The 27,766-nt window shown below is 50.8% G+C and overlaps 7 protein-coding genes and 1 non-coding gene across 8 annotated transcripts; 3 read left to right on the top strand and 5 right to left on the bottom strand.

The window, feature by feature from the left end:
• Positions 1-2,356: 2,356 nt before the first annotated feature.
• On the bottom strand, positions 2,357-3,762 carry png1 (peptide-N4-(N-acetyl-beta-glucosaminyl)asparagine amidase; the record flags this gene model as incomplete). The annotated part of the gene is made up of 2 exons (XM_024833671.1): positions 2,357-3,152; positions 3,227-3,762. 2 exons carry the CDS (start codon positions 3,760-3,762, stop codon positions 2,357-2,359), a joined length of 1,332 nt encoding a protein of 443 aa, XP_024691138.1.
• A 5,656-nt stretch (positions 3,763-9,418) lies between these two features.
• P168DRAFT_283316 (uncharacterized protein) lies at positions 9,419-10,479 on the bottom strand (the record flags this gene model as incomplete). The annotated part of the gene is made up of 5 exons (XM_024836039.1): positions 9,419-9,784; positions 10,122-10,235; positions 10,266-10,316; positions 10,364-10,383; positions 10,467-10,479. The coding sequence occupies 5 exons, from the start codon at positions 10,477-10,479 to the stop codon at positions 9,419-9,421; spliced, it is 564 nt and encodes a 187-aa protein (XP_024691137.1).
• A 948-nt stretch (positions 10,480-11,427) lies between these two features.
• P168DRAFT_186067 (glycosyltransferase family 20 protein) lies at positions 11,428-13,596 on the bottom strand. The gene is made up of 5 exons (XM_024832978.1): positions 12,944-13,596; positions 12,500-12,875; positions 12,078-12,448; positions 11,681-12,020; positions 11,428-11,629 (listed from the first exon to the last, which is right to left on the bottom strand). The coding sequence occupies exons 1-5, from the start codon at positions 13,242-13,244 to the stop codon at positions 11,578-11,580; spliced, it is 1,440 nt and encodes a 479-aa protein (XP_024691136.1). The 5' UTR covers positions 13,245-13,596; the 3' UTR covers positions 11,428-11,577.
• Positions 13,597-14,336: 740 nt separating this feature from the next.
• Positions 14,337-17,107, top strand: P168DRAFT_320108 (trehalose-6-phosphate synthase; the record flags this gene model as incomplete). The annotated part of the gene is made up of 3 exons (XM_024840337.1): positions 14,337-14,359; positions 14,412-15,744; positions 15,791-17,107. 3 exons carry the CDS (start codon positions 14,337-14,339, stop codon positions 17,105-17,107), a joined length of 2,673 nt encoding a protein of 890 aa, XP_024691135.1.
• A 1,219-nt stretch (positions 17,108-18,326) lies between these two features.
• P168DRAFT_186048 (putative chromatin assembly factor 1 subunit B) lies at positions 18,327-21,274 on the bottom strand. Its single transcript, XM_024832977.1, has 6 exons — positions 20,922-21,274; positions 20,831-20,846; positions 20,654-20,756; positions 20,344-20,580; positions 19,205-20,270; positions 18,327-19,146 (listed from the first exon to the last, which is right to left on the bottom strand). The coding sequence occupies exons 1-6, from the start codon at positions 21,023-21,025 to the stop codon at positions 18,534-18,536; spliced, it is 2,139 nt and encodes a 712-aa protein (XP_024691134.1). The 5' UTR covers positions 21,026-21,274; the 3' UTR covers positions 18,327-18,533.
• A 438-nt stretch (positions 21,275-21,712) lies between these two features.
• P168DRAFT_328584 (uncharacterized protein) lies at positions 21,713-23,074 on the bottom strand. The gene is made up of 2 exons (XM_024841367.1): positions 22,493-23,074; positions 21,713-22,412 (listed from the first exon to the last, which is right to left on the bottom strand). Exons 1-2 carry the CDS (start codon positions 22,970-22,972, stop codon positions 21,951-21,953), a joined length of 942 nt encoding a protein of 313 aa, XP_024691133.1. The 5' UTR covers positions 22,973-23,074; the 3' UTR covers positions 21,713-21,950.
• Positions 23,075-23,238: 164 nt separating this feature from the next.
• P168DRAFT_291685 (uncharacterized protein) lies at positions 23,239-26,554 on the top strand. The gene is made up of 5 exons (XM_024837457.1): positions 23,239-23,309; positions 23,375-23,414; positions 23,487-23,806; positions 23,861-26,058; positions 26,113-26,554. Exons 1-5 carry the CDS (start codon positions 23,300-23,302, stop codon positions 26,362-26,364), a joined length of 2,820 nt encoding a protein of 939 aa, XP_024691132.1. The 5' UTR covers positions 23,239-23,299; the 3' UTR covers positions 26,365-26,554.
• Positions 26,555-27,005: 451 nt separating this feature from the next.
• P168DRAFT_t132 lies at positions 27,006-27,077 on the top strand. Its single transcript has one exon. It is a non-coding gene; the product is annotated as a tRNA-Arg (tRNA).
• The last annotated feature ends 689 nt before the right edge of the window (positions 27,078-27,766 follow it).

Here is a 27,766-nt window from a genome sequence, read left to right as displayed (position 1 = left end):
TGGTGCGTATACGTAGGTTTGATTGATTACTATAGTTATACTCGATATCTAGTAGGTATATTTGTATCTGGATCAGAGTATAGTAGTATCCACCCAGCATGGGTGTGGATACAGGCAGTACAACAATTAGTTCAACACAACAACTCTACCTCTAGAGCAGAAGAGACACTATGTCTACGCAAGTATGACCTCAACATCAATGTCTCAGTCCCCCACACTCTCAAGCAAGCAGCAAACACCTAGTAGTATACTATAATACTAGTAGCAACCTACCCTATACCCACAAACAAAACAAAACAAACAAAACAAAAATAACAAAATTAAAGAAATACCTTACTAATACGACCATACTAAACAAGTTGACTAACTAGCTACCAGCATTCCACTCCCTTAGTACGTCCAACGTAGCACGCAGCATGTATGGAAGAGAGGAGGTCGGTATGTCAATTCCTCCGTAACTACGACTAGTACCTACCTACTAGTAAGAATCAAACTTAACCCAAACCAGAGATAGTCCTGTCGATCATCTCGCTCTCCCGCACTGCCTCGCTAAAAATAGATCTGTCTGGTTGCATCGACCCTTTTCCCTCTTTTTGGGAGTGTATTTAGATTTCGATTGCGATCCTGGCTATGGGGTTCTACTACTACTACTACTACTACTACTACTACTACTACTACTACTACTACTACCGTAATGGAGGACTTGCATTGTCGGTATTGGGTTAGTTAGTATTTACTAGTAGTAGACTGAGGATCTAAGGATTGCTTTGAAAACGTGGATGGAGTGTATTGTGGGTGGTATTTTATTGTATTATGTTCTTCTTCTTCTTTTCTTCTTCTCTTCCCTTACCCAAGCACCAAAGAGTTAATCACGAAGAAAAGACAAACTATTCTCCCAATCCCATTGATTGAAGTTCCTCAGTCCCTATACATATACTCATTCATTGATTGAACCTACCAGTCCTGTCCTGTCCGGTCCTGCAATACTACCTACGTATACCCCAATACCAATGAACCCAGCCAACCATACCAAAACACCATACATACCATATAAAACCACCCCCTCCCCTCCCCTCAATCAATAAGTTGAATCTTTCAACTTTCCGGGGTGCGACTCCATCTCCCACTCTTAGCGCGTATAGATATATTGATATCGTCCGTGCCTAGGGCTAATCCAGTTAGTAGTATCGAAGTGGACGGGACGTTCGTTGGTGTCGTGTTCGCTAGTACTACAAGATGACTAGTACCAGGGATGGTAAGGTACCTTTGACCTGTCCATTGTTAGGATAGGCCGACTAGTACCTAGTTACTTGGGTGGTTCAAGGTCTGGACGCTCGTTGGGTTGATATTCATTACTTTTAGTACTTCCTACCTACTTACAGTACTACCGTGCTACTCTGTACTCAATGTACATGGTGGTAAGTAACGTGGTTGGGACGTCCCTGATCCATTTGGTTCGGTTACTGGTTCGGTCTACTAACCATTAGATATTCATAAGGGTATGGAATTGGTAAATCCAATCAAAGCTCAAATTCAAATTCAAAACTAAAGAGGTATCCGAATCTGAGATCGCCAGGAGCCAGAAAAAAGAAGTAAAAAAAAAAAAAAAAAAAAAGATAAAAAAGTAGTGAAAATGCTCCTCCAGTTCCAATCATGCAACCTATGTACTAAACGTACTCGAGTGTCTCGTACAAACATGCTCGGTCGGACCTCTCGCGCCCAACCGCAAAGAAAATTAAAAAAGCCAAATTAAGATGATCATATCACGGACCCAACCTCTGCCGTGTTCCCAACATGATTCCCGATGAATCGTGTTTTTTCCAGTATGCTCATAAAAATGAAGTGATGAAATGAAAAAAAAAAAAAGGAAAGGAGAATTGCTTCAACGACGGTAATAATAGCCAAGGAAATCATCATGATCGATGCTGTATGCTGTATGCTGGTCATAGACCACAAGTAAAGAAAATGCGATAGAAAGATCGTGGATATATCAACGAATTTCAATCTCGATTCGTTAATCGTCCACTGGATGCCTCCAGAAGACGGGGATCCGTAGATCCATGGGGCTAACCCCGAAACGGTGTAGTCACCTTCACCTGAGTTGAACTCGGGGAAGTGTGATGACGGGGCTGCGGCGGGTCGACAGAATGTCCCGGTCGGCTGATGTCTGGCCGACCGTCGGACATGTCGCTTCCACGGATTCAATGATCCGATCGGATCAGTCCAGCCAAGCAGCGTTCGTATATCGGCAGCGCGGACCGTGAAACGGGCGTGGCGTTCCCCTTCCAACGAAGCCGAACGGGAGAAGAAAGTAAAGCAGAGAGCAACCAACCAATCCGGTTAAAAGCAGAGACTGTTATTGACCATCCGACGATCGGTCCGGTCCAGACTGACCGGCCCGTCGAGTGGTGAGAAACTCTGTTTCCGCCTCCTGTCGCTTCTGTTCATCGAGGCGACTGCTGGAGTGTCGGGGGAGGATGTTGTTCAGCTCCGCGGCCAGGGCCGAGGTCGTGTAGGCGCGCAGCTCCCTTTCCTCCCGGTCGTCTTCTTTGGTCAACCGCTTCAAGTCTGTCTTGCCCAGGTTGTCCCGTCGCTTCTTCCGGATTTCCTGGATCACCCACACGAGGACTTCCTCCGGGGCGCGGTTTCGTGGGGCTCCGTGCTTGGCGGGGCTGCGCACGTACCGCCGCGTGACGTCCGTCGCCCCCTCGATCGAGAAGGCAACACAGTACGACATCTTGCGACCCCAACCCTCAGCATACAGGCGAGGTTGGTCCCACGCGTCCTCGCAGGCATCGACATGGACCCACCGCCGCTGATGCTCCGAGTACACCTCCGTCCAGACGTAGTCCTCTGAATTCCACACCCACCGCACACGGCCACCCAGCGCCCGGCAAAACATGCTGAAGCAGTTGGCCCATTCACCAACCCGCCCACGGCGGGTCTGTAACAGCTGCCAAACATCCGAGTATCGAGGGAATCTCTCAGGAGCACCGCAGGTGGGCTCCGAGCATCGGTAGAGTTCCACACGGGTGGCTCCCCGGGCGGTCTCATCAGGAGTGGGCGGCGTCATGCCCTGGGCGATAGTAGGCATAAAGCACCGATTGCACGGAGGGTTGTTGACGAACTGGAAGAAGGATCGCTTAAACCATCTAGGGGCACGGTCGGTGTCAGTAACGATTCCCATGCCTTTCAAATGGGAGGGTATCATTGTGTCAAGACTCACCTTAATAACGCGCGGATCACGCAATCTTGGTAGCCCCATTCGGCCTTTCCTCTCACACTAGCAGCTTGAGCCTGGAAGATCTGGCTCTCCTCCTCCGCCTCCGAGTAGAGTCGATCCAGCGGGATCAAGGCCAGCGCCTCGTCCAGGAGGCCGGGATTCTCGTATTTGGTCGGAGTCACGGACAGGACGTGGAGAAGGTTGCGGAATTTGAGCGAAGCTGAATCTTGAGGGGGTGCTGGGACGATAGGGAGGCCCCAGAGCGGCGACCGTGACGAAGGTTGCGGGGTGGATGGCATCGGGGATTGAGCTGCGGTCGGCGGCGGCGGCGGTGCTCGTGACGGATGGGGCGGTGTGTTGAAGGGGCTCGGGGACATGGGCGCTGGTGACTGGGTTCGAGAACGGGACCGAGACTGTTCCTGAAGACGGTTGAATCGCTTGGTGCGCATCAATTGTTCAAAGGCCTGGGTGAGTTCGGAAGGGTCGAAGTGGTCCGTTCTCTGACCCCGTCGGGAGTGGTGGTGTCTACCGTCCGGCATGATGGTCAAGGCAGGTCGACAACACCGATCCTATCGACCCGAGATCTCCAGGGTGAAGTGATCGATGGATATCGATGGATATTGGCGAGAAGGAATTTGTCTCGCGAAGCGTAAATATTCGGGAGAGACAGGAGACGAAAGGTCGACAGCGGACGGACGGACGAATCGAAGGTTGGGTAGGATGGATGGTGAAATATGGACGGTAGAAAGGACGAGTAAATCGCACAGCCCAGCTAAACGGTTGCCACGTTTAGCGCCGGAGAGGGGGGGTACGGTCGATGAAGTTATTGAGTTCAGCGATGGCGTATAGATGGAAGGGATTCGGAAGGAATAAAGAGTGATATGAGAAGGATTAATATTAATTAGGAAAGGAGACGGATGGAAAGAGAAAAGGAAAGCGAGAGTTAGAGAGGGCAAGAGAAGTCGAGACGAATGAGAAGGGATAGAGGAGGGAGAGAGAGAGAGAGACGAAAGGCGACGAGAGTATGTCAAGAGAAGGAGAAAGAGGAGAGAGAGAGAGAGAGAGAGAGAGAGAGGAAAATGGTGGTGAGCAGACAAGGAACATCGACCCCGGTTTCCAACCAAGTCAACTTCTCACTAGTAAACTAGTCGAGTCAGAAAAGAAGATTACATGGGATTGAGAGCGAACTGGCGAAGCGTCGTCAGCCTTGGTCCTGTCCTGCCAATCACAGCCGCCCGCCAGCACCGCAAGCCGCGTGTTGTTGCTGTGCCGCCCCGAAACAGTCGCCCGTACCGTACGGTATGTACGGTATGTATGGTATCGTATTATCTCTCTCGGTTTTCCTCTTCCATTCTCTCCCATCCATCATCTCTCTCTCTATGAAGATAGGAATATCATCACCTCATCTCGGTTGAACTTGATTCACTTTCTATTTGCTTCATTCATTCATTCGTCCATTCTGGGCAAAATGGATGAATGAAGATCATCAGTTCCACAATACACACTGTCAACGAGGCCGGCTGACGAAATCAACTAAAAAGCTTGGCTTCTGGTGCTCCTCTGGGCCCATACGCAAGCTCTTCCACTGTCCAGTCTTGACGCTTGACCCCTATTGAAATTTTACCTTGTTCTAGTCATCCCGATCTTCACTGATAGATGGCCATCCACCGAATGGGAGGATGATGCTTGTACGACTTGAAGACTGACGCCTCCCATGATCTCGACTCAACGTCAGCTGTCTTACGCGGCTGTGACCATCTATACAACCAATACCATCAATCCTAGCTTCCTAGTAATCTATCCATCTACAGGGACCTAGAGGGACTTAGGGAGCACCTCAATACTATTATACTACCTACTAATAGTAAGATAGGTATCCAGAACGGCCTTACGAGTCCACCTGGCAGTCTTTCAGTCCACAATCCGGGTGCTGACGAATCACGCGGAAATCCTTACGGGTCTGTTGAGTTGTCGTGATAGGTACTCCCGTCGCCGACATCCTTCTTTTCTTTCCGAAGAAGAACGTCAATCCTATTGATATAATTCGGTTCTTGTCAAACCGGTTGTCTTTGATTTAGTTGGGGTAATCGGTTGGGACTGTCCAGCGAGAAGGTCGGACGGCCTTGATGATCCCGGTGATCCTGATTAGAAAAAGCCACAGATTTTTATTTTATTTTATTTTTTTTTTTTTTTCCGATTTTCTCCAGCTTCGTCGGTAACTCCATACGTACCATACTTACTCTACCACTAACCATCGTTTTTGCTTTGAGATAGGATTTACACGAAAATCCTGTGGACAGTGGACAATGGACACGAAAAAAATCCCTTCCCTATCTCTACCTCTATCCACGTTGTCTCCAATTTATTTTTCTTCCCAGTGGGGTCCAAGATATGACTGTGACTGGGAGGTGAAGATCAACGAGTTGATCGCTGGAGCAAGACCCAGACTCCACGGACACGTAACGATGACCCAACAGCCCACATAATATGGGCTTGCTTGCTGTACATATAAGAATCACCCACCCCTCCTCCTCCCTGTCTCCTTCCCCCGTCGTCCAAATAAATATATCCCCTACAGGATGGGCGGGGGTCACACACACGCGGCGTGATGCACTTTTGATGTATTGCGTCTCCACCGACTGTGGACGCTGACTGCACGAACCACGTCCTTGCCACCGGCGAGCTTCTTTACTTACCGGGTATGACTGACTCAGTCAGCCCCCGGGAAGGAGACGAACCGACTGGTGGGAACCTTAATAAAGTAGTACTACTGGTCAGGACCTAAGGCACCAAGCCCTCTCCGCTATATACCTATTAGTAATGCAGTATGAAAGATTAAAAAAAGTAACTTTAGAGAATAAAGAAAAAATATCTAACTACCCTCCCAACCCACCAAGCCTAGATAAATTAAGCTAAATCAAACTAACACAACTAAAATAGGATTAGCATTTATTAACAAAACAATGGGCGATGACAAAAACCGGTCGGGTCGGTATCACGAGCTTACGGCATCAGCCATCAAGGCCATGCACGCCCTTTTCTCCCTTCAAACCAGTTCGATGAGTGGCGGAGACGCGCAAGCGTCCGTCTTGGCTCCAGGCTCAAGATTGAAGATCGGGCTAGGGGATAGGGAGAGCTTCATCAGTTAGTTACTTACTGCCAGAGCGACCCACTCACCGCGTTAGACCCCTTTCTTCATCGTCTAACAGATACTGTATTGGGCGTTCAACCGCCCTGCCTACCTGCCTACCTGCCTAGCCCTAAAAGAAGGAGGAGTCCCTGGACGGGTGCTCAACAAGGGGGCTTGGCGTGGATGCCTTGGTTCGGGATGTTTATCGGAGTATGCGAGTAGGTGAGATGATGTTTACATCTTGATGATTCACATTGTATTGTTATTCATCTATTATTCGATCTTCATACTCAGATTATAATGTTGATATTCATACTATTACTCTAGCTCAACATGAACATCCAATACAACGATACCATCCATTAATAACAATAATAACAACGTCGACCCGATCCCCCTGCAATCTCATCCCGAAACACCGGACGCACACGCCAGGAGCCGACCCGGCTCTCGCACTAATTGCTGCCTAGGAACTACAACAACCACAACAACATTACATAATCCCATCATCACCATCACTCTTACAGCATAACTCCTCCAGCATAACTACTACATTGCAACAACCGCCTGCGTGAGATGAACGAATTGAAGGGGTTCAAGGCATGCACGTCCTGAATAACTCTCGCACATCGATCGTGATCGAGACCGTGGCGGTGTAGTTGCCGAGAACGGACAGTTCGATCTGGTATGCTGCACAGGAGGTGGCCTAGCCCTGGGGTGGGATTATGTTGTACTCGAGGGTTGTGTTTGTGGGAGAGTTATGCTGATGGTAGTACTATGGGACGGGTATGACTTCATATGTTGGATTCCTAGGATGGGATGATGGATGGACTGTGGCGACGTTGGCGCCCTTGCAGGATGATGGTGGGTAGGATATGTATTGGGCTTTCTAGTATTGAAATCGAAGCTTTCGGAGAACGGATGGAAATGCTTGAGTGAGTGCTTGGTATTCTGTTATGGCTTACCTTGGTGAGCGCTAGAGTGGCCTGGGTGGTTATGTGATTGTTTGAAACTCGCTTGCCCTAAGTTCTCTATATATATCAGTATGGGGTTCAATAGTCGAGTCTACTAATAGTCCACGAAGTTACTCATGTCTATATCAGAAGTGTCAAGATTAGATATAGTAGAACGGATGGAGATTAGTTAAATTGTAGTGGACACTGAAGGAGGTAAATGCATCACTGAAATCACTGAAACCATCCATCCAGTCAACACAGCGGTATATACATATCTAGTATATCGTATACCACGGAAACACCAACTCGACTACCACCCTTGAGGACGATGGGTATAGAAGGACACTCATCATCCTGTATTTAGGCAGTTGCTCTTCGGCTCTTTGCGTTCAATAACAACTATCAATGTTGAGTATAAAGCTAGTTCGATTCGCCAGCTACTCTTTCATATACCATTTTGTACATGTACGCAATAAGACCTGACTTACTTCGCCCTTCGCTTATCACATTAGAAATATTTAGGACAGTAGATTGTCCTGATTGATTCCGAGACTAACTATTAATACAGGTTCTTAAGAGTAATAATCTCTAGTTTTTTGTGGATTGGAGATAATGAATAGAGCTGATAATATTCTAGAGCTTAGCTTATATTTATTAAATAAATCTATATTTTCAGATTTTCTTCTTGATAAAGTAAACAGAACTCTGTTAATTCTAACTAAAGAATCAATTAGTTATAACTTATAATAAAGATAATATTCTTATAACAGACTTGAAGCTTTTGATAATCTTATCTCATGTTTATATACTTCCCTTGGATCATCTGCTGCTGTTTTCTCACGCAAGAACGGCATAGATCAAGAAATCTTATGTAAATCGTACACACGTCTTGACGATGAATGCTACCAGGCTATCAAATCTAACTTCACCACCGGTGTATTCCATTCCTCCCGTGAATCAATCACCACTTCTGCCTCGTCAACTCAAGCCAGGACCACCAAACACGGGCCACTTGCAAGCAGAGCTGCTAGCGCCTGATGAATGAAGTGCCATGGAAATCCAGCCCCGGCGTATTGCAGCCTTGTCTTAAGTTTTGACTGACTGAAGGGTGGAGATTGCAGACACAATCAGACCCTGCTAGTGAGAAATAAAGTGGCTTAGAGCACGACGGGAAAGATCCAAGCCAGGAATCAACAAATGAGACTAGCTCCCTTTCCCCCGCGATCCTGAGGTGGTATCATGCCCAGCATTTAGTTCATCTCTAGCGCAGGCTTTTAATCTCAACGCCTCCCATAGCGATTTTGTGGGATGGTGATGGGGTCTGCTTGGCTTGAGCCTCTAGTGCCTGAGTGAGTAAAAAAGGACTTATAAGACCATCAGAATCTGCGGTCTTCTCGCTTATCTATCTTTCAAGCTAACTCTTTCCTTTCTACCGGACTATTCTCTATCTACTGAACTCTACACATTGATATAATTTCATCATGCGTCTCCTCCCTGTCACTGTCCTGGGCCTCGTCTCTGTTGCCGCTGCTGCCAATGCCGATGCCTACACCGATACCTACGCTTATCTCAAGACCTGGAACGACGTCATGGGTGACATTCCCAACTGCATGAAAGAAGTCCATGAACATCTTCTACAAAGATGGCGTTGTGGACAAGGAGTGTGGTGCCCCTGAAAAGGCCACCGATGACTGTCTGTGCAAGCCCAAAATCAAAAAGATCATCTCCTCCACCATGACCGGTGTGAGCGACCTGGACAGTGCCTTCAAGAACGTGTGCACCCATTCCGAGTACAAGGATAATAGCAACAAGCTAGATGGTCTGGATAAGCGCCTCAAGGGTTTGCAGAGTCATTGTCTAGCCCTGTGTAAGCCAAGCTAGATCCTTTCCCGTTATGTGTGTATGCGTGTCTGACTTGTGTTTGAACTTTTTAGCGATCGAGGATAGTAAAGACAACTCTGATTCCGACGATGACGGCGATTCTAACAGCGCTGGTTCCCTCCTGCCTGGTGTGAGCAAGTCTATGCTTGTTATTAATGCTATCCTTCTCCCTGCTATACTTTAAATAGAAGGACTTTCGCATATATTATTTATGATATCTTGCTGATACTATTGTGCCGAGTAATTCTCTTTCCGGTCGTGCTGGTACGGGTCGTCGTGGTCTTGGTGCGCTGGTACATTGACGCGGTGGACGACCCATGGCATGAGCTCGCGGAATGGTGCATACGGCTTTGGCCCGGTCACAGCGGCGACATTGCTGCGAGCGGTTTTTCCCAGATGCATCGCAGCTTCTGGCCTCGACAGCGGTCGCAGGCCGAACGAGGACCGCTCGACTTGATGACCCCGTCCGCCATGGGAGGGGTATAGGATCTTGGAGGCTATAGATGAGACCAGATCGCGAGAGGCTGTAGGATCGGTTGCCGATATGACTGTGGCTGGCGTATTTCCATGACTACGGAGAGGCCAGTGCATTTGCTGGTGGATGGTTATAGAATGAAAAATGATATGAAAGACAATGGGCGAAGTCTATTTGTACAAAGCGGCGATCACGGGGTCGATCCCGTGTGGGGAATCCCGGGGGGTTTAGCGCTGGCCTGGAGTTCCATGCCGCCAACCACAAAACATCCATCTATGGATTTGACTTTTGAGTTCAACCTACATGTACAAGATAGACATCCATAAAATAGACATTCTGGAATTCACTATCAAGGTGGGGCTCATAAGAGGCCCTACTATGGATCTCCCCCCCCCCCCATCATCTAGACTAGATGCTACTACAATTTGGACGATCAAGGATTGCATTTTTTACTACCATAGTGGGTGTCAAATGGACATGTCTCTTTGGAAGCAATCTATAGCCGACGCCAACCTGAGAAATGGTATCGTTAAGGGCTGCGGCGTTGGGAGAAACTATCAATGGAAAACACTGTGATATGTGTTCAATTTAATCAATTACTATAACTATTGGGTGACTTTGATCCAAATCCCAATTCATATCGAACGTATGCTGTGAAGTGTCATAATCCAGCTAAAAGCCCTAGGCAAGTTACATACAGCGCTGTCCCTAAAGTCATCTACAAGTCCAAGTAGATTTCAATAGTACTATATATCTTATATGGTAAAAGACAATACCTATCAATACATCCGGTCTCCTCACCTGTGGCTCCCATTGATTGCCTCCCTTCCTGGTCTGAAGAAACAGCAGGAATCAACACCTATTAAAAGACCCTATCCCGAAAACCCGATACGTCTCTGTATGTAACATGTATGTGGGTATGTAAGTGGATACTGGATAGACGCATACTGGCCTCGCGATGACGAAATCGGCATTTCTCTTTCTACTAGTTTGTTGATCCAGTCTTGCGTCATAGTGGAATACATATGTCGGTGGACTTGCTTGGCTATTGCTTGAGTATTCGGATGTTCTCCACTGTCTGTTGGTATTGTAAGTCGGGGATAAATAAAGTATGCTTCGTAATGAGATAGGAGATGGCTATGCGGTGTGTATGCGCGATCCCCGTGGTTGGAGGGTGAGTTGTTTTCTTGCTTGCTTGCTTGCTTGCTTGCGTTGTTTTGTCTTGAATGCTGTCTTGGAATGTCTTGGATGTATACATAGAAGCATATTCAACTCGTCCGTGAAGATTCCTCGCTGTGAGATCCACCGTCGTGGTATTTCGTGTTAGAAAAAAAAAAAAAAAAAAAAAGGTAAAAGAAGAGAAATAAAAACATTGGATAATTTCATGGATCATCTCATACGGTGACCCCATATTTATGAATCAATCAACTATCTCAAAGCGGTACATATACAAGGGATGATACGCGCAGATCAGCACTCTCAAAATTTTGATCTACCGGTTGAATGATCCTCCGTAGACTGAGATGCCGATCGATCGGCCGGATGACGAGATAGGGCATAAAGGCTGCAAGGTGTAATGGTTGCGCTTTGAAGATCATGGGTTGGTTGTTCATGATGACTATCACTGGCTGCTATGGACTGGCTTAACGGCGGACGACTGTCGGTTTCGTCACCGGGTGGGGACTGGAAATTGAAGATTGTGGGGACTGAAGTGATAGTGCCATAAGAATTCCTGTCTTGCAAATCACTTTAGATGGTCTGTGTATGGTGAATGACTGTATGTATGCTAGAATCTATCTTTGAACTCGCTCATGTGCTACGCTATCTGCACGAGCTAATCCGCTCCTGTGGCTTCGCCCGCACAAATCTCAATTAAATGCAAGAAGGAGGAAGAAGAAAAGCCAGAGAATTATTATGATGAGCCTCTGGATAGCTCGGCCACAAAAGACTGCCCCCAGAAAGTGCTATGCAAGTTAGTCATCTTTCGACCGGCGGATGTAACTCGGACGACTAACCTGGTGTACTTGGAGATGTATTTGTAGAGCTTGCCGAACTTCGCGGCGCGTTCACCATCACTCATTGAGACCGCTTCCTGGTATGCGGCAGCCAATTCCTCGGTGTTCCAGGGGTTGACGACGAGGCTCCCGTTCAGACTCTGCGCGGCCCCCGCAAATTCCGACAGAATTAGGACGCCTTTGCGTGCCTGCTGCGTGGCGATGTACTCGAACGATACGAGGTTCATTCCGTCGCGCGTCGACGAGACAATGCAGGCGTCAGAGACGGCGTACAGCGCAATCAGTTCGTCGAAGTTGACGGACTTGTGCATGAAATGGATGGGCATGTAGTCCACCGTTCCTGTACTAACCATTAGTATCTACTACCCCCCGAAGCGGTCATCAGTGTATATCGTACCAAATTTTCCGTTAATCCTCCCCACAAGTTCGTTGACAACCGTTCTCAGGTTCTGGTATTCCTCCACGTCCTGGCGACTTGGGACAGCCACCTGCACCAGAACGACCTTGCCTACCCATTCCGGGTGGTTGGAGAGGAAGACTTCTAAGGCGTGCAGCTTCTGCGGGATCCCCTTGATATAGTCGAGACGATCCACGCTTACCATCAGCCTAGTGCCCTTGAACTTGTTCTCTAGGCTGGCAATGCGGTTCTGAACCTTGGGGCTCTTCAGGCCCTCGGTGAACTTGTCGGGGTCAATCCCGATTGGAAAGGCCCCCACGGCGACCGATCTACCCTTAAAACTTACGCTGCTAGGAGTGGTCACTAGCCCTCTATGTACCGTCAGCTCATGTCGCACAGTTAGTACCCGCAGATGAACCTACAGAATATGAGTGCAACTGCTCAAGAAATGGCGAGCATAGTCATAAGTGTGGAACCCGATTAACTCGCAGTGCAAGAGGCCCCGGAGAAGTTGGCCCCGAACGGGTAGAATGCGGTAGATTTCGCTACTGGGGAACGGGGTGTGCAGGAAGAAACCGATGCGGACGTTCTCCTTGCCCAAGGCCCGCAGTTCCTCGCGGAGGATCTGGGGCAGAAGCATAAGGTGGTAATCATGGATCCACACCAGATCTCCCTCCCGTGCCTCGGTAGCAATGGTCCGCGCAAACAGACGATTGGCCTTGCGATAAGCATCCCAGGCCCCTTCGTCGAAAACGATCTCCCCGGGATGGTAGTGCAGGAGAGGCCAGAGGATCGAGTCTGGGGGCGTCAGCATCAGCTCCCACCATCACGGGATTGGCTGTCGAACAGGAGGGTTCAACACATACTAGAAAAGCCATTGTAGTGCCGATCAGCCAATGTGTCATCCATGAATACCGGCGTCGCATTGAATTCGTCATTCAGTCTCTGTGTCACCGACGCGACCTCGTCCCCTGGCACTTCTAGGCCTGGCCAGCCAAACCACTGGAAGGTTGTACTCTTGGAGAGGCCGCTCAACCCGGTCACCAGGCCACCAGATGACATGGAGAATTCATACTTACCGCCTTCCGACCGTCTCACTGTAATTGGGAGACGATTCGAGACGATCAGAAGGCGAGAGTTGCCTGACGGAGAGACTATGGATGGCATGAGGGTAGGACGGAACCCACGAGAGATATCAGTCGGTGTAGATCAGAGGGGTGGGAGAGTCAGGTGATTCGTATAATATAGTAGCGTTGTGATGTTGAGATGGAGACAAATTAGGTTGTGATATAGTATGTAAGAGAGAGAATGGAAAAGAGATACAATCTAGAAAGATGAAGCAGATAAAGTGGTAGTAGATAGAGAGGGTAGTAGAATGAAAGAATGTAGTGGGGTCAAAGTCAGTGACTTTTTATGCACTTCATTCATCGCCCTTGTTTTCCTCCTTTAAAACAACCATCACCACTTCAACTACTTTACCTTCACTCTCTCACCATCTGTCTTTCTGTCTCTCTCTCCCTTTCTATCACCTTTGTCCTCCTCTATCTCTGATTCTTCCATCTTCTTTCAAACCTTCCAATTGCAACTTCCTCCCCTTCCATCTCCGTCTCCGTCTCCGATTCTGGTTGCGGGTTAGCGTGGTGGAGACCGTTGATTCTCCGGATCTGGCCAGGGTATCAATCAGTCTGCAGGCAAGTCTAGGTTCCTTTTAGTGGCTTACAGGAGGTTAGAACATGGTCTGGTAACACTACCTGGATGGAAATCGCACCGTTCATTGGCGAGTGGATTCTATATACAATGTCTTTTTCCCCATATACAAACTTGCATCTCTTTGCCAGCCATGCCTAGACTTTCATACCCCTCACTCCCCTCATGATGTCTTTCCCTCGGGTGCCTAGATCGCTTTTCTTTTTGTTTCTTTCGGATGTTTCACGGAAAGCTTGCAGGGTTCCATGGCCCAATCATTCATGTTTGCCATTGTCCTTCCGTGACCCTTTGGACCGTGCTGCGGGTGTCGAATTGCCTACTAATTTCCAGGACATTCTCGCTCTGTGAGACATTTAGATAAATGGCTCTTAATCATCTATCATCGTCATCACGATCGTCAGTGCCATCATTTGGTCCGCGTTAACGACAGGTTTATTATAAACTCGGGATCCTCGTGCTCTTCTCGATTGACCACCCCCTTGAACGGTAGAGACTACCAGACCGATAAGACACCGTTGAATCTAGGGATCGATTATCCGACCCACCGGCCCAATGACAGTCTTTATCGCCTCAGTGTATGCGCCCTTGCCTCTGGTGATAACAGGAATCACTGATCGTTCTCGATAGTTTTCTTCCTTATACCATCGACTTTCAGGCGACTGAGCTCAAACGTACTCGTCGCCTGTCATCCGTAAGCCACGCACATGCAAGCGACCAGATTATAGGACGCTTGGCGGAAGCTCGTCGGAGACGCGACTCCAAAGCATATAGCCTTTCTCCCACGCCGGGTGCGACCACAGAAGATGAGAGAATCTTCAAGCCCTATGCCTCACGTTCGGCAGGCGAGATTCCCCTGGCGGATGATCCCAATGGACCGGGTCCCAACGAACCGCGGAACGTCTCATGGGGTCAAAGCCGGAAGTTCAACCAGCCACGCTCCAAGGCGTCGCTCTATCCGGAGTCCTCTATTCTGAGCCGTCCTGGCTCAGGTGATGGCATGAAGATTGACACTTCTCTCGACCCTTTGCCAACGCCGGATTCGGAGGAGGACTACGGAAGTCCTCGTGCTCTTCTCTCCGACGTCGATTGGGCTGTCAAGGCAGCCGAACAGGGCAACGGCGGCCTCCGCAATGCCGTCAAGATTGCACAAAAGTCAGGGTTCCTCCCTGATAAACGGTGGGTTGGCACATTGGGGATGCCGACCGATTCACTTAAAGACGAAACTCGTGCCAGTATCTCGGAGATGTTGGGGGATGCATTCGAGTCGCTGGCGGTCTTCGTCGGTGATAGCGAATTCGAAGGACACTATAGCCATTTCTGTCGCATGATGCTATGGCCAGCGCTCCATTATCAGATGCAGGAGAGCCCCCGACATACTGAATATGACGACTATGCCTGGAAACAGTACGTCAAGGTCAACGAGGCATTCGCCCAAACCATCATTGCCCATTGGCGCCCTGGCGATAGCATTTGGGTCCACGACTACCACCTTATGCTGTTGCCTTCGCTGCTGCGGGAGAAACTTCCCACAGCTGAAATTGGCTTCTTCATGCACTCTTCCTTCCCGTCCTCGGAAGTTTTTCGGTGTCTCAACTCGCGAGAGGCGCTGCTCTATGGTCTTCTCGGTGCGGATCTGGTCGGTTTCCAGACGGATGAGTATTGCCACCACTTCCTCCAAGCCTGCAGTCGCCTTCTCCGTCTAGAGGTTTCCGTCGACGGTGTACAACTTCAGCGCCGTCTCGTTCATGTCAAGACGACTCCCATGGGTATTGATGTCGAAGCGCTGAACGAGTTGCGCCGGTTTGCTGAAGTCAAGGATTGGATTACCAATATTAGTTCCCGGTACAAGGGAAAACATTTGATCATCGCGCGGGACCGACTGGATGCTTCAGGCGGTATCAAACAGAAGCTTCTGGCATACGAGTTGTTTCTGAAGAAGTACCCCAAATGGAGACAAAACGTAAGACCCTCCGTCCCCTCTCCAAACAGGAAGCTGACCCACTTAGGTCGTTCTGATCCAAGTTGCCTCGGCATCAGAAATGCCCGAACTCGAGGCACAAGTCTCCCAGATTGCCATGAGAGTCAACTCTTCCTACTCAACTCTCACCCATCAGCCCTTGGTCTTCCTGAGGCAAGATACCAGCTATTCCCAGCTCTTGGCGCTCATGAGCGTCGCCGAAATTTTCTTAGTCACCAGTTTAAGAGAAGGTATGAACCTTATGAGTCACGATTATCTACACTGTCAAGACGGGAAGCTTGCCCCCCAGCGCCATGGTTCCCTCATCATCAGCGAGTTCACCGGTAGTGCGTCGATCTTCCAAGGACACGAGATGCTAGTGAACCCTTGGGATTATACCGAAGTTGCCGAGGCAATCAACCGGGCATTAGAGATGTCGCCGGAACAGAAACAGCGTAACTGGGGATATCTTCTCGAGAAGAAGACCCCCTTTACTGCGATTGCCTGGTATCACACATTTCAGGGCGCACTAACTACAGCTCACAGAACGCAATTATCTCGCGAACTTCACCAGATCTCGTCGCTCTCCACGGTAGATCTCAAGGAGGCATATGACAAGACTAACTATCGATTATTCCTTTTTGAAGAAAGCGCAGTCACTTCCCCCAATATGGAACCACCCGCTGCTAACTTGATCTCCGTGGCTAAAAACCTACTTCTTGATCCCAACAACTTAATATATGTGACCAGCGACAAAAGCCCCGAGCAGCTAGAGCTTGTCTTCCAAGACCTCTCCACGCGTGTTGGGTACATTGCCGAAAACGGATGCTTCAAGCGCGACATCGGCTCGACGTACTGGAAGACCCTAGTAGACCTGGAGAAGGCCAAGGACTGGCGCAATGGCATCCGCAAGGTCCTACAGTACTACCACGAGCGAACCGAAGGCAGCCGATTTGAAGAACGACGCTGTTTGCTAAACTTCTGGTACAACGAGGCCCAGGACCCAGAAGTCGCAACGCGGCAGGTTTCCGAGCTGGCAGACCAGGTCAACGGCTCCCGCGGCAGCGAGGCGATCCGCGTCGTGCTCACCGAGGGCCTCCTAACCGTGGAACCCCTAGACGTCACCAAGGCTAAAGCCGCAGCGTCCATCCTAGAGTCGCTCCCCCGTCTCCCAGACTTCCTTTTTGTGGTCGGTGGCTCCCGCAGTGACGAGGCTCTCTTCCGGTGGGCCAACAACAACTCCTTCTCGGGAGATAAAATCCACAGCGTGACAACCCTCGCCGTGGGAGCCCACGCCACCGAGGCCAAAGCTGTGCTGCCCGATAATGTGACCCTGGCCGCTGTCGTAAATGCCTTGACCTCTTGATAGAGACGATCCGTTGCTTGGAGGAGTCGGTCCCATCTCTTGAAACCCTCACTCACCACTCACTCGCCTCCTTTTACCGTGCACGGTGGGCAGAAGAAGCAAGAGATCACTCGTATCTACTCAATCTACCCATCTAAGTATCTGGCTGACTATCACGAGTCGATGATAATGATGATAATGATGATGATGACAACGATCATGAAAGACGACCACATGTGTAGCAATTTCTGTTTCTCAATTCAACAGCCTTCTTTGCTCTCTCATGCTACTTTTCTTACATGTGTGTTAGGTATGGATTGAACATGGATGGCTTGGCTAGGGCATAGATCTAGATAGTCTGTGTGCGTTAATCCATTTTTTTTTTCTCGTTTTTCATAATGTTATTGAAGTTATAAATGGATAGGAGGTAAGATGACTACACCAGGCCAGTATCATCCAGCATAGTAGCCCTCAAGTACGTAAGGATACTCGATCTAGCCTGCTAGGAACTAAGAAGATCAAATACCAATACGATTCTTCCAATATGGTACCTACCTAAGGCAGGTAACTAAGTAAACAACCCATCCCCACCATCCCAGCACATCCAGATCCATATATGCAATCAACCCCAAACATATCATATAGTCTGTAGGACGGGAAACGCTGTGGCTCTAAACAAAGGAGTATCGCGACCAGAATTACCACCGTCATACACATCCAGAAAAGGAAAAATAAAGGAAAAGAATCGATGCACAGTCATCTCGTAGACATCCATCAATCCACCACCACCATCACCACCACCACCGCTCACTTACTAAACCTAACTTGGGCACGTATCATTAACGTTCATCCAGGACTACAGGCTTGTACAACATCAATGACCAACCAAAGAAGGAAGCTTGTCAACAAGTGTCCCCCCTTTCATCGATTCCGGAATGTAGGGATCTCATGCTGCGGTTGGGAGGGCGATATTATAGAGGCAGAGAGAGACGCGTATGAAACCTGCCATAAAAGAGAAGACAGTACACCTTAAGATAACAAAGGTGCGATAAAAGGAGGCTCGTAGTTGATTACACAAAATAAAGTCAAGACGCCAGGGATAGAATAAAAGCGCACAGTAATAAAAAGACTAATAGAACAACCAGACCGGCCACGTCTACCAAAATCTCGGATCGATGACCCCCTTATTTCCCCCCCCCCCAACAGATTAAGGGACCTAGGTATCGTATCGGTGCTTACTCCTATGGGATTGGATAAACCGAAAAGGGAGGGGGGGCGGAAGGGGGGGAAGGAGAATGGAAGAAAAAGAAGAAAGAAACAAGCATAAATCATCAAAAGGTATCGCGCACACGGGGTCATTCGCCATGACTCGAAGAAATGATTCGGAGTTTTGCACTGGATGAGGAGAGTGGGAGAGGGTACTTTTTCTTGAGAAGGGTAGGTGCGTCTAGTTACCGCCGTCTGCATTTGGGGGCTGGTCCTTTGGAGCAGGGGTTTCGTTGCCAGCTGACACGAGCGTTGGTGCGATACGCCGTTTCTTGGGCGGCTGTTGGACCTGTGGGTCGGAGGTCTGCTCTTTGGGTGCCTCCTTCTCTGGCTCGCTGGCTCGCTTTCCCAGGACGCTCTGCTGGTTGGATGCGCCTTGGGGGGTGGGTAAGGGCGTCTCCGGGGGTGTGGTGAGCGGGAGAGTTGGGGGTTGGGAGGAGTGAGTTGCTGTCACCAGTGGCACGGAGCCGAGAGTAGGGGTCGGGTTGTTGACCACCCGGTTTGGTGGTTGGGATGTGGACTGGGTTGTAACAGAAGAGACAGAGTTCGAGCGTGCTGGGCTCGCTGGCGGTGCCGGGACAGCAGGAGCAGGGGTGGAGGCCGGACTCGGTTTCGCGGCAGAGGTCGCCGGCGTTGGCGGGGGCGCTTGGGTGGTAGATGGTGCGCCGGTTTTCACCTGCGGGGTTGCCGGGTTCGAAGTTGTATATGGCTGGCCGAGTTCGCCAGAGGTGAAAGAGAGAGTCGAGCAGAAGCCGTCGGACGAGCTCATGATCAACGTGAGGCCATCATTCGACCTGGTGATAGTGGATTAGAGCATGACAAAGGGCAAACTCCGAACGTTAGAGGACTTACCATGTGAGATCGGTGAATGTGGCAAAGTGCAAGTTGCTGACGACACAAATCGGCGTTTGCTGTTGGGTATCATACACGAGGACAGCATCCTGGGTCGCAACCGCATAGACGATGCGATAGGGTAAGGAGAAGACAGGTGCGGGGCTAGGCGCGGCTTCTCCCTCGCCCTTGATGCTTTTTGAGGAATCGGTGGCGGGTGTCGAGGAAGGCGGCTCCATCGCAGTAGTGCCATTCGCGGAGCTGACCACGGGGTCAGGCAGAGAGGCGAAAGTCTCTTCTCCGGATGAGGTATCTAAGGTGATATGGCGGACCGCCTGGGGCGCCTGTCTCAAGGTGTAGAATATCGGCGAGCACTTAACAGCCACGGACGGCTTCTTGTGGCCCGGAAGATGGGAGATGGGCGGTTTGTTGAACCCCGCGCGCGTATAGACGTACACCGTGTTGATGACCTCGTCCGTGGTTTTGGACGGATCTGTGGCGGATAAGTGCGACGTCTTGTATTGCCCTGCGGGCGTGAACAAGAGACTCCCATCGGGAGCAAAGGTTAACCGGCGGAAGAAAGACGTGAACGTCTCGTTGGCGTAGATATTGGAGTTCCGGGTCCCGAGCCCGCCCAGCAAATTGGGGGATGGAAGCTCCATCGGCTTGACGGCGGGCAGTGGCAGCGACGGCGCAGGGGATGCAGAACGGCGAATCGACGGCGAGGAGCCGAAAGAAGAGCGGCGGCTATGCGATACCGGGGGCGGATCCATGGGCAGATTCGAAGCCATCGGGGTTCCTGGAGTCGACGAGGCGGGGGAAGCGATGATCGCTGAGCTCGGAGGAGGTTGGGATCGGATCGAAAGGTCTGGCGGAGCCGGACTGCTGGACGAGATTCGTTTGGCCGGCAGGTCCATTTTCAAGAACTTTCCGTGAGACGTCAGGGTGAACTGTCCGTCTTTGGTCTTCAGACTATAGATGTGCACGGATCGATCCGATGACTGCGTCGCCACGAACTCGTTGAGAGGGTCCCACGCGACGCCCTGCACGTAATGCGAATGCTCCGCAATCTGTCGCACCATTTGTCCTGGGTTTCGACCATCAGCCAACGGCACTCACAAGGGAGGGGATCTCTCCGACGCAGTCGAGGGCGAACCAACCGGTCTGGGCGTTGTATATCCGGGCGATATTATCCATGCTGCCTGTAATAATGAAAACACCATCCGGCGACCAGGCCAGATCATAGATCTCAGCTCCAGACGAACGACACATGTGCTTCACTCGCCAGGTCTCTTTATCATCCGAGTGATCCTCGCCTAGACCACCCTGGGTCTGCAATTCCGACGGAACCCAAAGGAGCACGTTACCATCATCCCCGGCAGATGCCAGCATCTCGCCTAGAAGGTGTCAGACAAGGGTCTCCAGCAAATTTCCATCTCCCAGAGGGTATTTCGACCGAACCAGCCATACCTTTCGGGCTGAAGCGCACCACGTTGACAGCTTGGGTGTGCTTTATCAACGTACTCAGATACGTGACCTTTCTGTCCTCCCCAGTCGATTCGACTCGCCATAACTATTCCAGGATTCCTAGTTAGAAAGATCGAGGCACGGAGGGAAGGGATGGACGGGGTAACGAGGGAAGCGCACTCGAACGTTGTTATCACTGTAAGAAAAGTAGGACGTATCAGCCTTCCGATCTCACGGATCTGGAGGGGGAGGGGAACAAATTGCCACGTACTTTCCAGCCGTCGCCAGACGACCTTTACCATTGGGGTCGTAATGGACCGAATAGATCGGGGCATTATCGTTGTGCCACGCGATCAGCAACGGGGTAGCCTTCATGGTGAGCGCGAAAGCTCCACGGGTGGCTCCCCAAGACGGTTGCTTATGGCGAAATCACACGACACGGCCCTGGTGGCTCGAAAACGTTCTCGCCGACGATATAGGTGCTATATCCAGTAGATCTCGAGAGACGTGAAAGAAGCACAGTCAGGAAGTCGAGGAAGAGTCGAAGGGAAAATGTCTTTGGGGAGCGTGAAAGCCGTTCGAGGGGTGGGGAACAAGCAAGCAATTGGCGTATAAATTGGAGATGGACGAGGGACCAAACAAAGAGCCAATCAATCCAAGGGGAAAGTCCAAAGAGAATAGCGAGAAGAAAGTGAAGAAAATGGGGCAATCACAGGGGACAATAGGAAGTGTAGTCGACTGTGATCCAAGATGAGCGAATGGATGAACGATGAATGGATCGGATGAATGAGCTCGTGCCGGCTTTGGCGTCAAAATGCGCCCGGCGATTGAACCATAAGCGTCTCTGCATCCACCCATGCAACTAATGCAGTAATGGTGGCTTCACTTCCTAAAGGTTTATTGTTCTGTATCTTGTTACTGTTTTCTATTGTTCTTTTTATTCGGATTCTTGAGATCTGGTCTGGTACTACGACGATTACTATGACTACCACCTCGCCGCGTCCGTATCACCTCCGACCCTGTTTCAACACTGGAATCCTCTCAAATCCTGGTTTATGAATTCCGGTTTCTGACATTATGTCCGAGGTCGCATCGGAAGACAACAAGAAACTACCTATCCCATGCATAACCCAGCTAATTACGTGCAGTTCGGGGAGAAACAATGATAATCATCAGGATAATCATAATAATCATAACCAACAACTCCAGTCATTTTCACAGATCATGGGAATAAGATGTGGAAGATCGGTAATAATACAGGGGTTAGATTTTCAAGGATATCAATCACACCAGAGACCTCCTAGGAGATCCAGTTCCCTACTCTCTCCCCAAACCAGCTGGTGGCCTTCTCGCGTCGCTTGGCTCGGTTATCCTCGTGGGTCTTGAGGAACGGAGAAGCCTCCTGCGCATACACCTTCTGCTGTTCGAAGTTCGCGTTGTGCGTCCGGATCTCCAATTCCCGCTCGTGCGGACTCAGGGTCTCCCAGTTCTTGGGCGGCCTGAAGCCCGCGGGAATCGATTCGCCCCCGGAGATTTCCACGGCACCGGGCTGACTCGCCGATTCCTGCGACGACGGCGGCGCCTGCGGGTTGAACAGCGACGTGAGCGGAGGGGGTTCCTGACCAGCCTTCCGGGCCTCCTTGGCTTGTTCTTCGTAACTCAGCATCTGGTGGTAGAGCGTGTCGGCGTGCATCTGTATCCGTTCTTCTCTTTCCTCATCTTGGTGGAAGGACGAGGCGTATCCGAGAGCCTGGAGGAATTTCTGGAGGCACGTTAGCAACCACCACCCAACCCACACACACAGTAGACTTCACAGAGCCACTTCTCCCACGCTGCACTTACAGATTGCGTCGTAAAGCAACGGGAGAACTTGGCATTCTCATCGGAGCACAGAGTCAGCCGGGATTCCAGCTGTTTCTGCCAGTTGCCGGTCTGGAAACAGTAGGTCAAGGCCTCATGCTCCAATGCGCAATTCTCCATCGCCGCCCGGTGTACAGTGTCATTGCGCTTCTTATAGTTCTCGATCACGCGTTCTGCGCCCTTCACTTCGTTGGTCTCCTCCGGTGGCGGCTTGTAGTTCTTCCAGAGATGGGCGTAACGGCCGTCGGGGTAAAGAGACTTGTGGGGCACGGAGGGTTGCGATGGATCAGAGGTCGCGGAGGATTGAGGCTGCGGTTGCGCATCGACCGGCTTTGCAGACTCCGTCGACGAGGGAGCTGGGACATATTTCTTGGGAGCTTCGTGCTCGAGGTACTCGCGGAGACCCGGGTCAAGCTTTTTGACCGGGTCGTCGTTGTTCGAACTTCCCCAGAACCAACCCATGGCGCAACCGGGGGAGGGAATATAATAGATTGCAGACTAATTCAACACAGATACCAATGATAGTTGTAGAATATTGGGAAATCCTGCAGATCCGGGCTCGTGAGTACGGATGGAACGAAAGAAGATGGAGAGTTGGTGCAGGTCGGGCGAATTGCCGCCAAACCAGATTAGGCGGAGCGGCATGCAATCCACGATCATCATCCTCTCCATCATCGATCACAACCCCAACTCTGCCACAACAATCTTCTTGTCAACCCCCCACCACCCCTTTGCTCTCTTTCGCGTGTATCTGCGCGTCGAGCCTGGCAAAGGCGCTACTTCTCGATCATGGCCTCTAGTACGATCCCTCTTATCTCTTACAAGTAACCATTCAATCGATGCGAGCTGACCGAATACCTCTAGATCGAGAGGAGCGCCGCCAAATGCGGCAGCGCGGAGCTGCGTACGCGCCTCTTCCACCCCGCGACGAGTTGACCTGGAAGACTCACAGCTAACCCACAACTCTTTGGATCAGGACACGCAAGATTAAAGAAGTCGATTTTGGCTTCTCTTTTGGCCTGGCGCCTCCGCCCGAGGAGTCCTCGCAACCCGCGTCGCAACCCGCCAATGTTGACATCGCCTCCGCTCCCCCTCCACCCTTAGAAACCACCGGGGCTCCGCAACCAACACAGCCTCCGTTATCACCTCCAGGAGAAAATACAGTACCGCAACAAGCGACAAGTCAGCGAACGCCGGGGGGTGCGCGTAATGCTCTTCCTCCGCGGCCCTCGACGTTCGACTTGGACGCGAACGAGGCTCCAGAACTTTCGCGGAGTGCCAAGAGGCAACGGATTGGTAGGTTTGAAGGCTTCAAAATGAGTATCTGTTTTGTTGCTAAATTTCCCAAAGAGCCTCCTAGCAGGATACCGGTGGCCGCTGCCAGTGTAAACCCCGCCCAAACAGAACAGCCGACCGTGCAACCCCTCCAGAACGGTGATAAATCGGACGCCGTACCAGAATCACGCGACGAACCAAAGGCGCAACCTTTGGCTGCAGATAGAATATTGAGCCCAGAACAGCCGGCTCAAGAGGCGCCTCGGGCAACCCCTCCAACAGCCCCTCAAGCCCCTCAAGAAGCCCCTCAAGAACTTCCGAAAGGAGCTCCCACGCCTGCTGTTCCTGAATTACCTGACAACCCAGCGTCCGGTCAGGAGAACCAGAACGAAAGGACAACCGAAAATAATGATAAGTCAAGGAGTCCATCGTCTCGAAATGGGTCGCTCAGACCGAACGGGACGAAATCTCCGCCCGGCGATAAGACGAGGAGTAAGCGCAAGCGAAGAAGTACCAGCGCCGATGAACCCCCGGCGCAGGATGTCACGAAACCAGACACCGCCGTCGAAACTGCCCAACAAACAGAACAGGCCCCTGAACCAGAGAAACAAACCGCTGGCCCCGAAACAACTTCACCAAAGCCACAGCCTGCGAAACGCGCCCGAGGCCGACCAGCAGCTAAGGATTCACGGAAAAAGACAACGCCTCCCGAATCGCCAGATGAGTCTCGAGATGTTTCTGTGGGTGCAAAAGCTCCAACGCCCCCGCGACCGGTGCAAACACGGGGGGACCTGCCAACGGGAGACACACAGCAAACACGGACGGTGGACTTGCCTTCGGAGAACCTTCAAGGGTCCCAGAATGCTCAGGTGAATACGGAAGTCCCATTGCCCCTGCGGCAGAGGCGATCACGAAAAACACCCACCACAGAAGACTCTCAACAGACGCAGGCCTCGGAGGATCTTCAGGAGACCCAGGATGCTCAGGTGGATGCGGAAGCTCCAGTACCCCCGCGGCAGAAGCGATTACGAAAAACGCCTACGGGAGACGATGCCCGACAAACGCAGGCTGCAGAGACACAGGCAGAAAAAGATATGCCCGCGACAAGAAAGGGATCGCAACGCGAGAAACGGCCAGATACCCGCCCAGGACCTCGCCGTTCATCATCTATGCCCGCGCATCAAGAGCCAGAATCACAAACGACTTCCCCTGCTGAAGGCAGGCCAGAGACTACATCGCCTCCGGCCAGAGGTAGGAGGGCTCGGGGCAAGAATTCCAAGAGCCGCGACCCTACACCAGAAGCTCCTCGCACCACGAAGCAACGGGCAAATAAGCAGCTTGACACCGAGACCCCCGATGATACTGAGCCGAATGACACGACCAAGCGTGGAGAGCGTCAACCTCCAGCGAAGTCACATGAGACACTCCCAGCGAAGCGCGCTGGCCGCCCCGCGAAGAGGACTCTCCAGGCCGCTGAGACTACAGAAGCTCCTCCCCGGATTATGAAAGACAAGAAGCGTCGACGAGAACCGGAACCGGAACTAGAAGCAGAACCAGAACCTGGGTCTGAACAGGTCCAAGAGGCGGAAGCCGAACCGGAAGCCGAACCGGAGCCCGAGCTGCCAACGGAGCCTGAGCAGCCTCCACCTACGAAGCGCAGACAGGGCAGACCGTCATCGAAGAAAGACACCCAGCCATCCGCACAGCCCGAAGAACCTGCTCCCGAACAACCTGCCGAGGAGCGTCCTCGGCCCGCACGGAAGCCCAGACAACCTCGTGGGGAGGCAATCCCCGTCACTATTCATCGACTGGCAAATGTGGCCACACTTGGAGGTGACACCGGGTCCCAAGGTGCATCCGACGGAGAGGGATCAGGTGACGAGCTCTCCACGCGCCAGAAAATGAAGCTCCCAAGCAGGGGTGGCGTGAACGCAGCGGACGTGCTCAGCCAAATTTGCCGAGAGACATTGGAGAAAACCATTGCGACACTCAGCACCGGAATTGCCAACGAAGGCAACGCGTCGCGACGCTCGGAATGGATGCACAAGCGGAAGGCCGTCGAAGCATACGGCTCAGAGCTCGAGGGCCGTCTCCTCGAGCTGAGCGACATGCTCGACGGCAATTTCACCCTGGGCACGCAGCTCAAACGAGCCAAGCGAGAGATGATCGACATGCGGAGTCGGCTCTACCACCTCCGGGCGCAGCGGGAAGATGTCGCCTTGCGTATGGACGCCGTGCGCAAGAAGCACTCCGAGGAAGAAAGCGCAAACACCGTAAGTCCCTCTCTCCCTTTTCTTATAATAGGGATAACTAACCCCACCATCTAGACCCGCTCCGCCATCAACAACTCCCTCCACAGCCTCGACCTAGCCCTCGAGCGCAGCCAGAACCGCACCGCAGACGACGAAGTCAACACCCCAATCCACACTGGCCCCTCAACCGCCGGTCTAGAATTCATGCTCCGCAGCGTTGCAGAGAACGTGAGCTCTCGCGCGCCCGGTTCTCAAGGCGGACTACTGAGCCAGATGCGGGCGTTCAATGCGCGGCTGGAAGCTGCTGCGCGGAAGCTAGAGAGCTGACCTGGCTTGCTTGACATGTTCTTGAGTTCTTTGTCCTTGTGCTTGTTATTGTCTTGTTGAATACCCTGTCGCGAGTTCTTGTCTTGTCTTGTCTTGTCTTTATTAGAGCATATGGGCGTGGGTTCGGATTGATTCTTGTGTAGTATATAGCTCTAGCATTGAGACCGGGGTTATGGCCGGTGAATCAAACGAAGTCATGTCTATTGTTGGCCTCTTGTTGTTCTGGCCTAGTTACACAGCTTCTTTTGGTACTTGTATATGTATTGGTAGACTACTCGAGGCTTCAATTGAGATGGGACGATACTGGTGGGTAAGAAAGCCGCCATGGTTCGACAATCTGTCAAGTGCGTACACCACAATATATCTTCAACTCCATACCCAATACGAGTACTACACACATGAAATTGTTATTCTTTCTCACACAGAAGAGAAACCCCTTCATAAACACTAGTTGAGTTTCTCAGAGTTTAATAATAATATTAAGATAAAAATATACCATAACGAACAAGTGTCAACACGCACCCCCAAACCAACCACCCCAACCTATACACACAACGTTCACGCAGTATTAACGCGTTGGAATCAATATTTTGTGTTATGGCCTATGTATCAATTAGAAGTACAAATTATTCCACAGATCAGGCTCTGTAGATCAGTGGTAGATCGTTGGTTTCCGGCACCAAAGGTCGCGTGTTCGAGCCGCGCCAGAGTCGCTTCTTTTTTTCTTTTTCTCTTTTATTTTTAATTCAGCTGTTTACAACCCGGTTTATGTTGGCCTTCTTTTGTTCAAATTAGTGATGTGTTAGAAGGGGTTTGGTTGGTAGTTGGAAAAATATAACCATTCACTCCTCCCACGCGGTGCCTTTTTTTGAAGAACTACTTAAGACTATCTAACCCTGGATGTATAGATGGCCTTAGCATGATATACGCTTTTTGTAATACGGTTTTATAGATTCATAGATCCTATGTATAGTGCTATATCCACCTGGATAACCACTGGAAGCCAGTGTATAGAGAATTGGCTGGAGGGGCTCTGGAGAACTCGCTCGATGGCGAGAACCTTTCCCTCGTGCCCCAGTGAGACATCGTCTGATAACCCAGGACAAACACGGCGACTGCGACGCCGGCCGCGGTCGCGAGGAGCCCAAGTACCAGGACTGTGATCTGTCTGACCGAAACTTGCTCCCCATGTTAGAGTCAAGTCTGAACAGCACGAGGGCGTCGGCGATGGTCGCAGTCTCTGGTTGGGATTTTACTCTGCATACATGCTCCAACGTACATGCTCTCTCGCTTATGCCAAATTGTCCATGTCCATCCCGTATTGCTGAAGAGGGCCATGGCCGAGGCGTAGTTGGTCGGGGGTTATCAAGTACTGTAGACGGTATACCTTCACATCATGGCA

The sequence above is a fragment of the Aspergillus campestris genome (genome assembly GCF_002847485.1).
Source record: "Aspergillus campestris IBT 28561 chromosome Unknown P168scaffold_9, whole genome shotgun sequence".
In the NCBI taxonomy this organism is placed as follows: domain Eukaryota; kingdom Fungi; phylum Ascomycota; class Eurotiomycetes; order Eurotiales; family Aspergillaceae; genus Aspergillus; species Aspergillus campestris.
Note: the sequence above shows the minus strand (reverse complement) of the source record. Positions and strands in the feature narration are given on the sequence as shown.

Excerpts from the sequence above, each read along its gene's own strand:
- P168DRAFT_328584 (XM_024841367.1), bottom strand. The coding sequence starts at position 22,972 with ATGGGTTGGTTCTGGGGAAGTTCGAACAACGACGACCCGGTCAAAAAG. Across the intron at positions 22,413-22,492 it reads GTTGCTTTACGACGCAATCT|AAATTCCTCCAGGCTCTCGG; the intron begins GTAAGTGCAGCG and ends ACGTGCCTCCAG.
- P168DRAFT_186048 (XM_024832977.1), bottom strand. The coding sequence starts at position 21,025 with ATGAAGGCTACCCCGTTGCTGATCGCGTGGCACAACGATAATGCCCCG. Across the intron at positions 20,581-20,653 it reads GGTGCGCTTCAGCCCGAAAG|GCGAGATGCTGGCATCTGCC; the intron begins GTATGGCTGGTT and ends GACACCTTCTAG. Across the intron at positions 19,147-19,204 it reads ACATTCACCGATCTCACATG|GTCGAATGATGGCCTCACGT; the intron begins GTAAGTCCTCTA and ends CACTATCACCAG.
- P168DRAFT_186067 (XM_024832978.1), bottom strand. The coding sequence starts at position 13,244 with ATGCCATCCATAGTCTCTCCGTCAGGCAACTCTCGCCTTCTGATCGTC. Across the intron at positions 12,449-12,499 it reads AGCAGTTGCACTCATATTCT|AGGGCTAGTGACCACTCCTA; the intron begins GTAGGTTCATCT and ends GACGGTACATAG. Across the intron at positions 12,021-12,077 it reads GAGGATTAACGGAAAATTTG|GAACGGTGGACTACATGCCC; the intron begins GTACGATATACA and ends TGGTTAGTACAG.
- P168DRAFT_291685 (XM_024837457.1), top strand. Across the intron at positions 23,415-23,486 it reads ATGCGGCAGCGCGGAGCTGC|GACACGCAAGATTAAAGAAG; the intron begins GTACGCGCCTCT and ends TCTTTGGATCAG. Across the intron at positions 23,807-23,860 it reads TGCCAAGAGGCAACGGATTG|AGCCTCCTAGCAGGATACCG; the intron begins GTAGGTTTGAAG and ends AATTTCCCAAAG.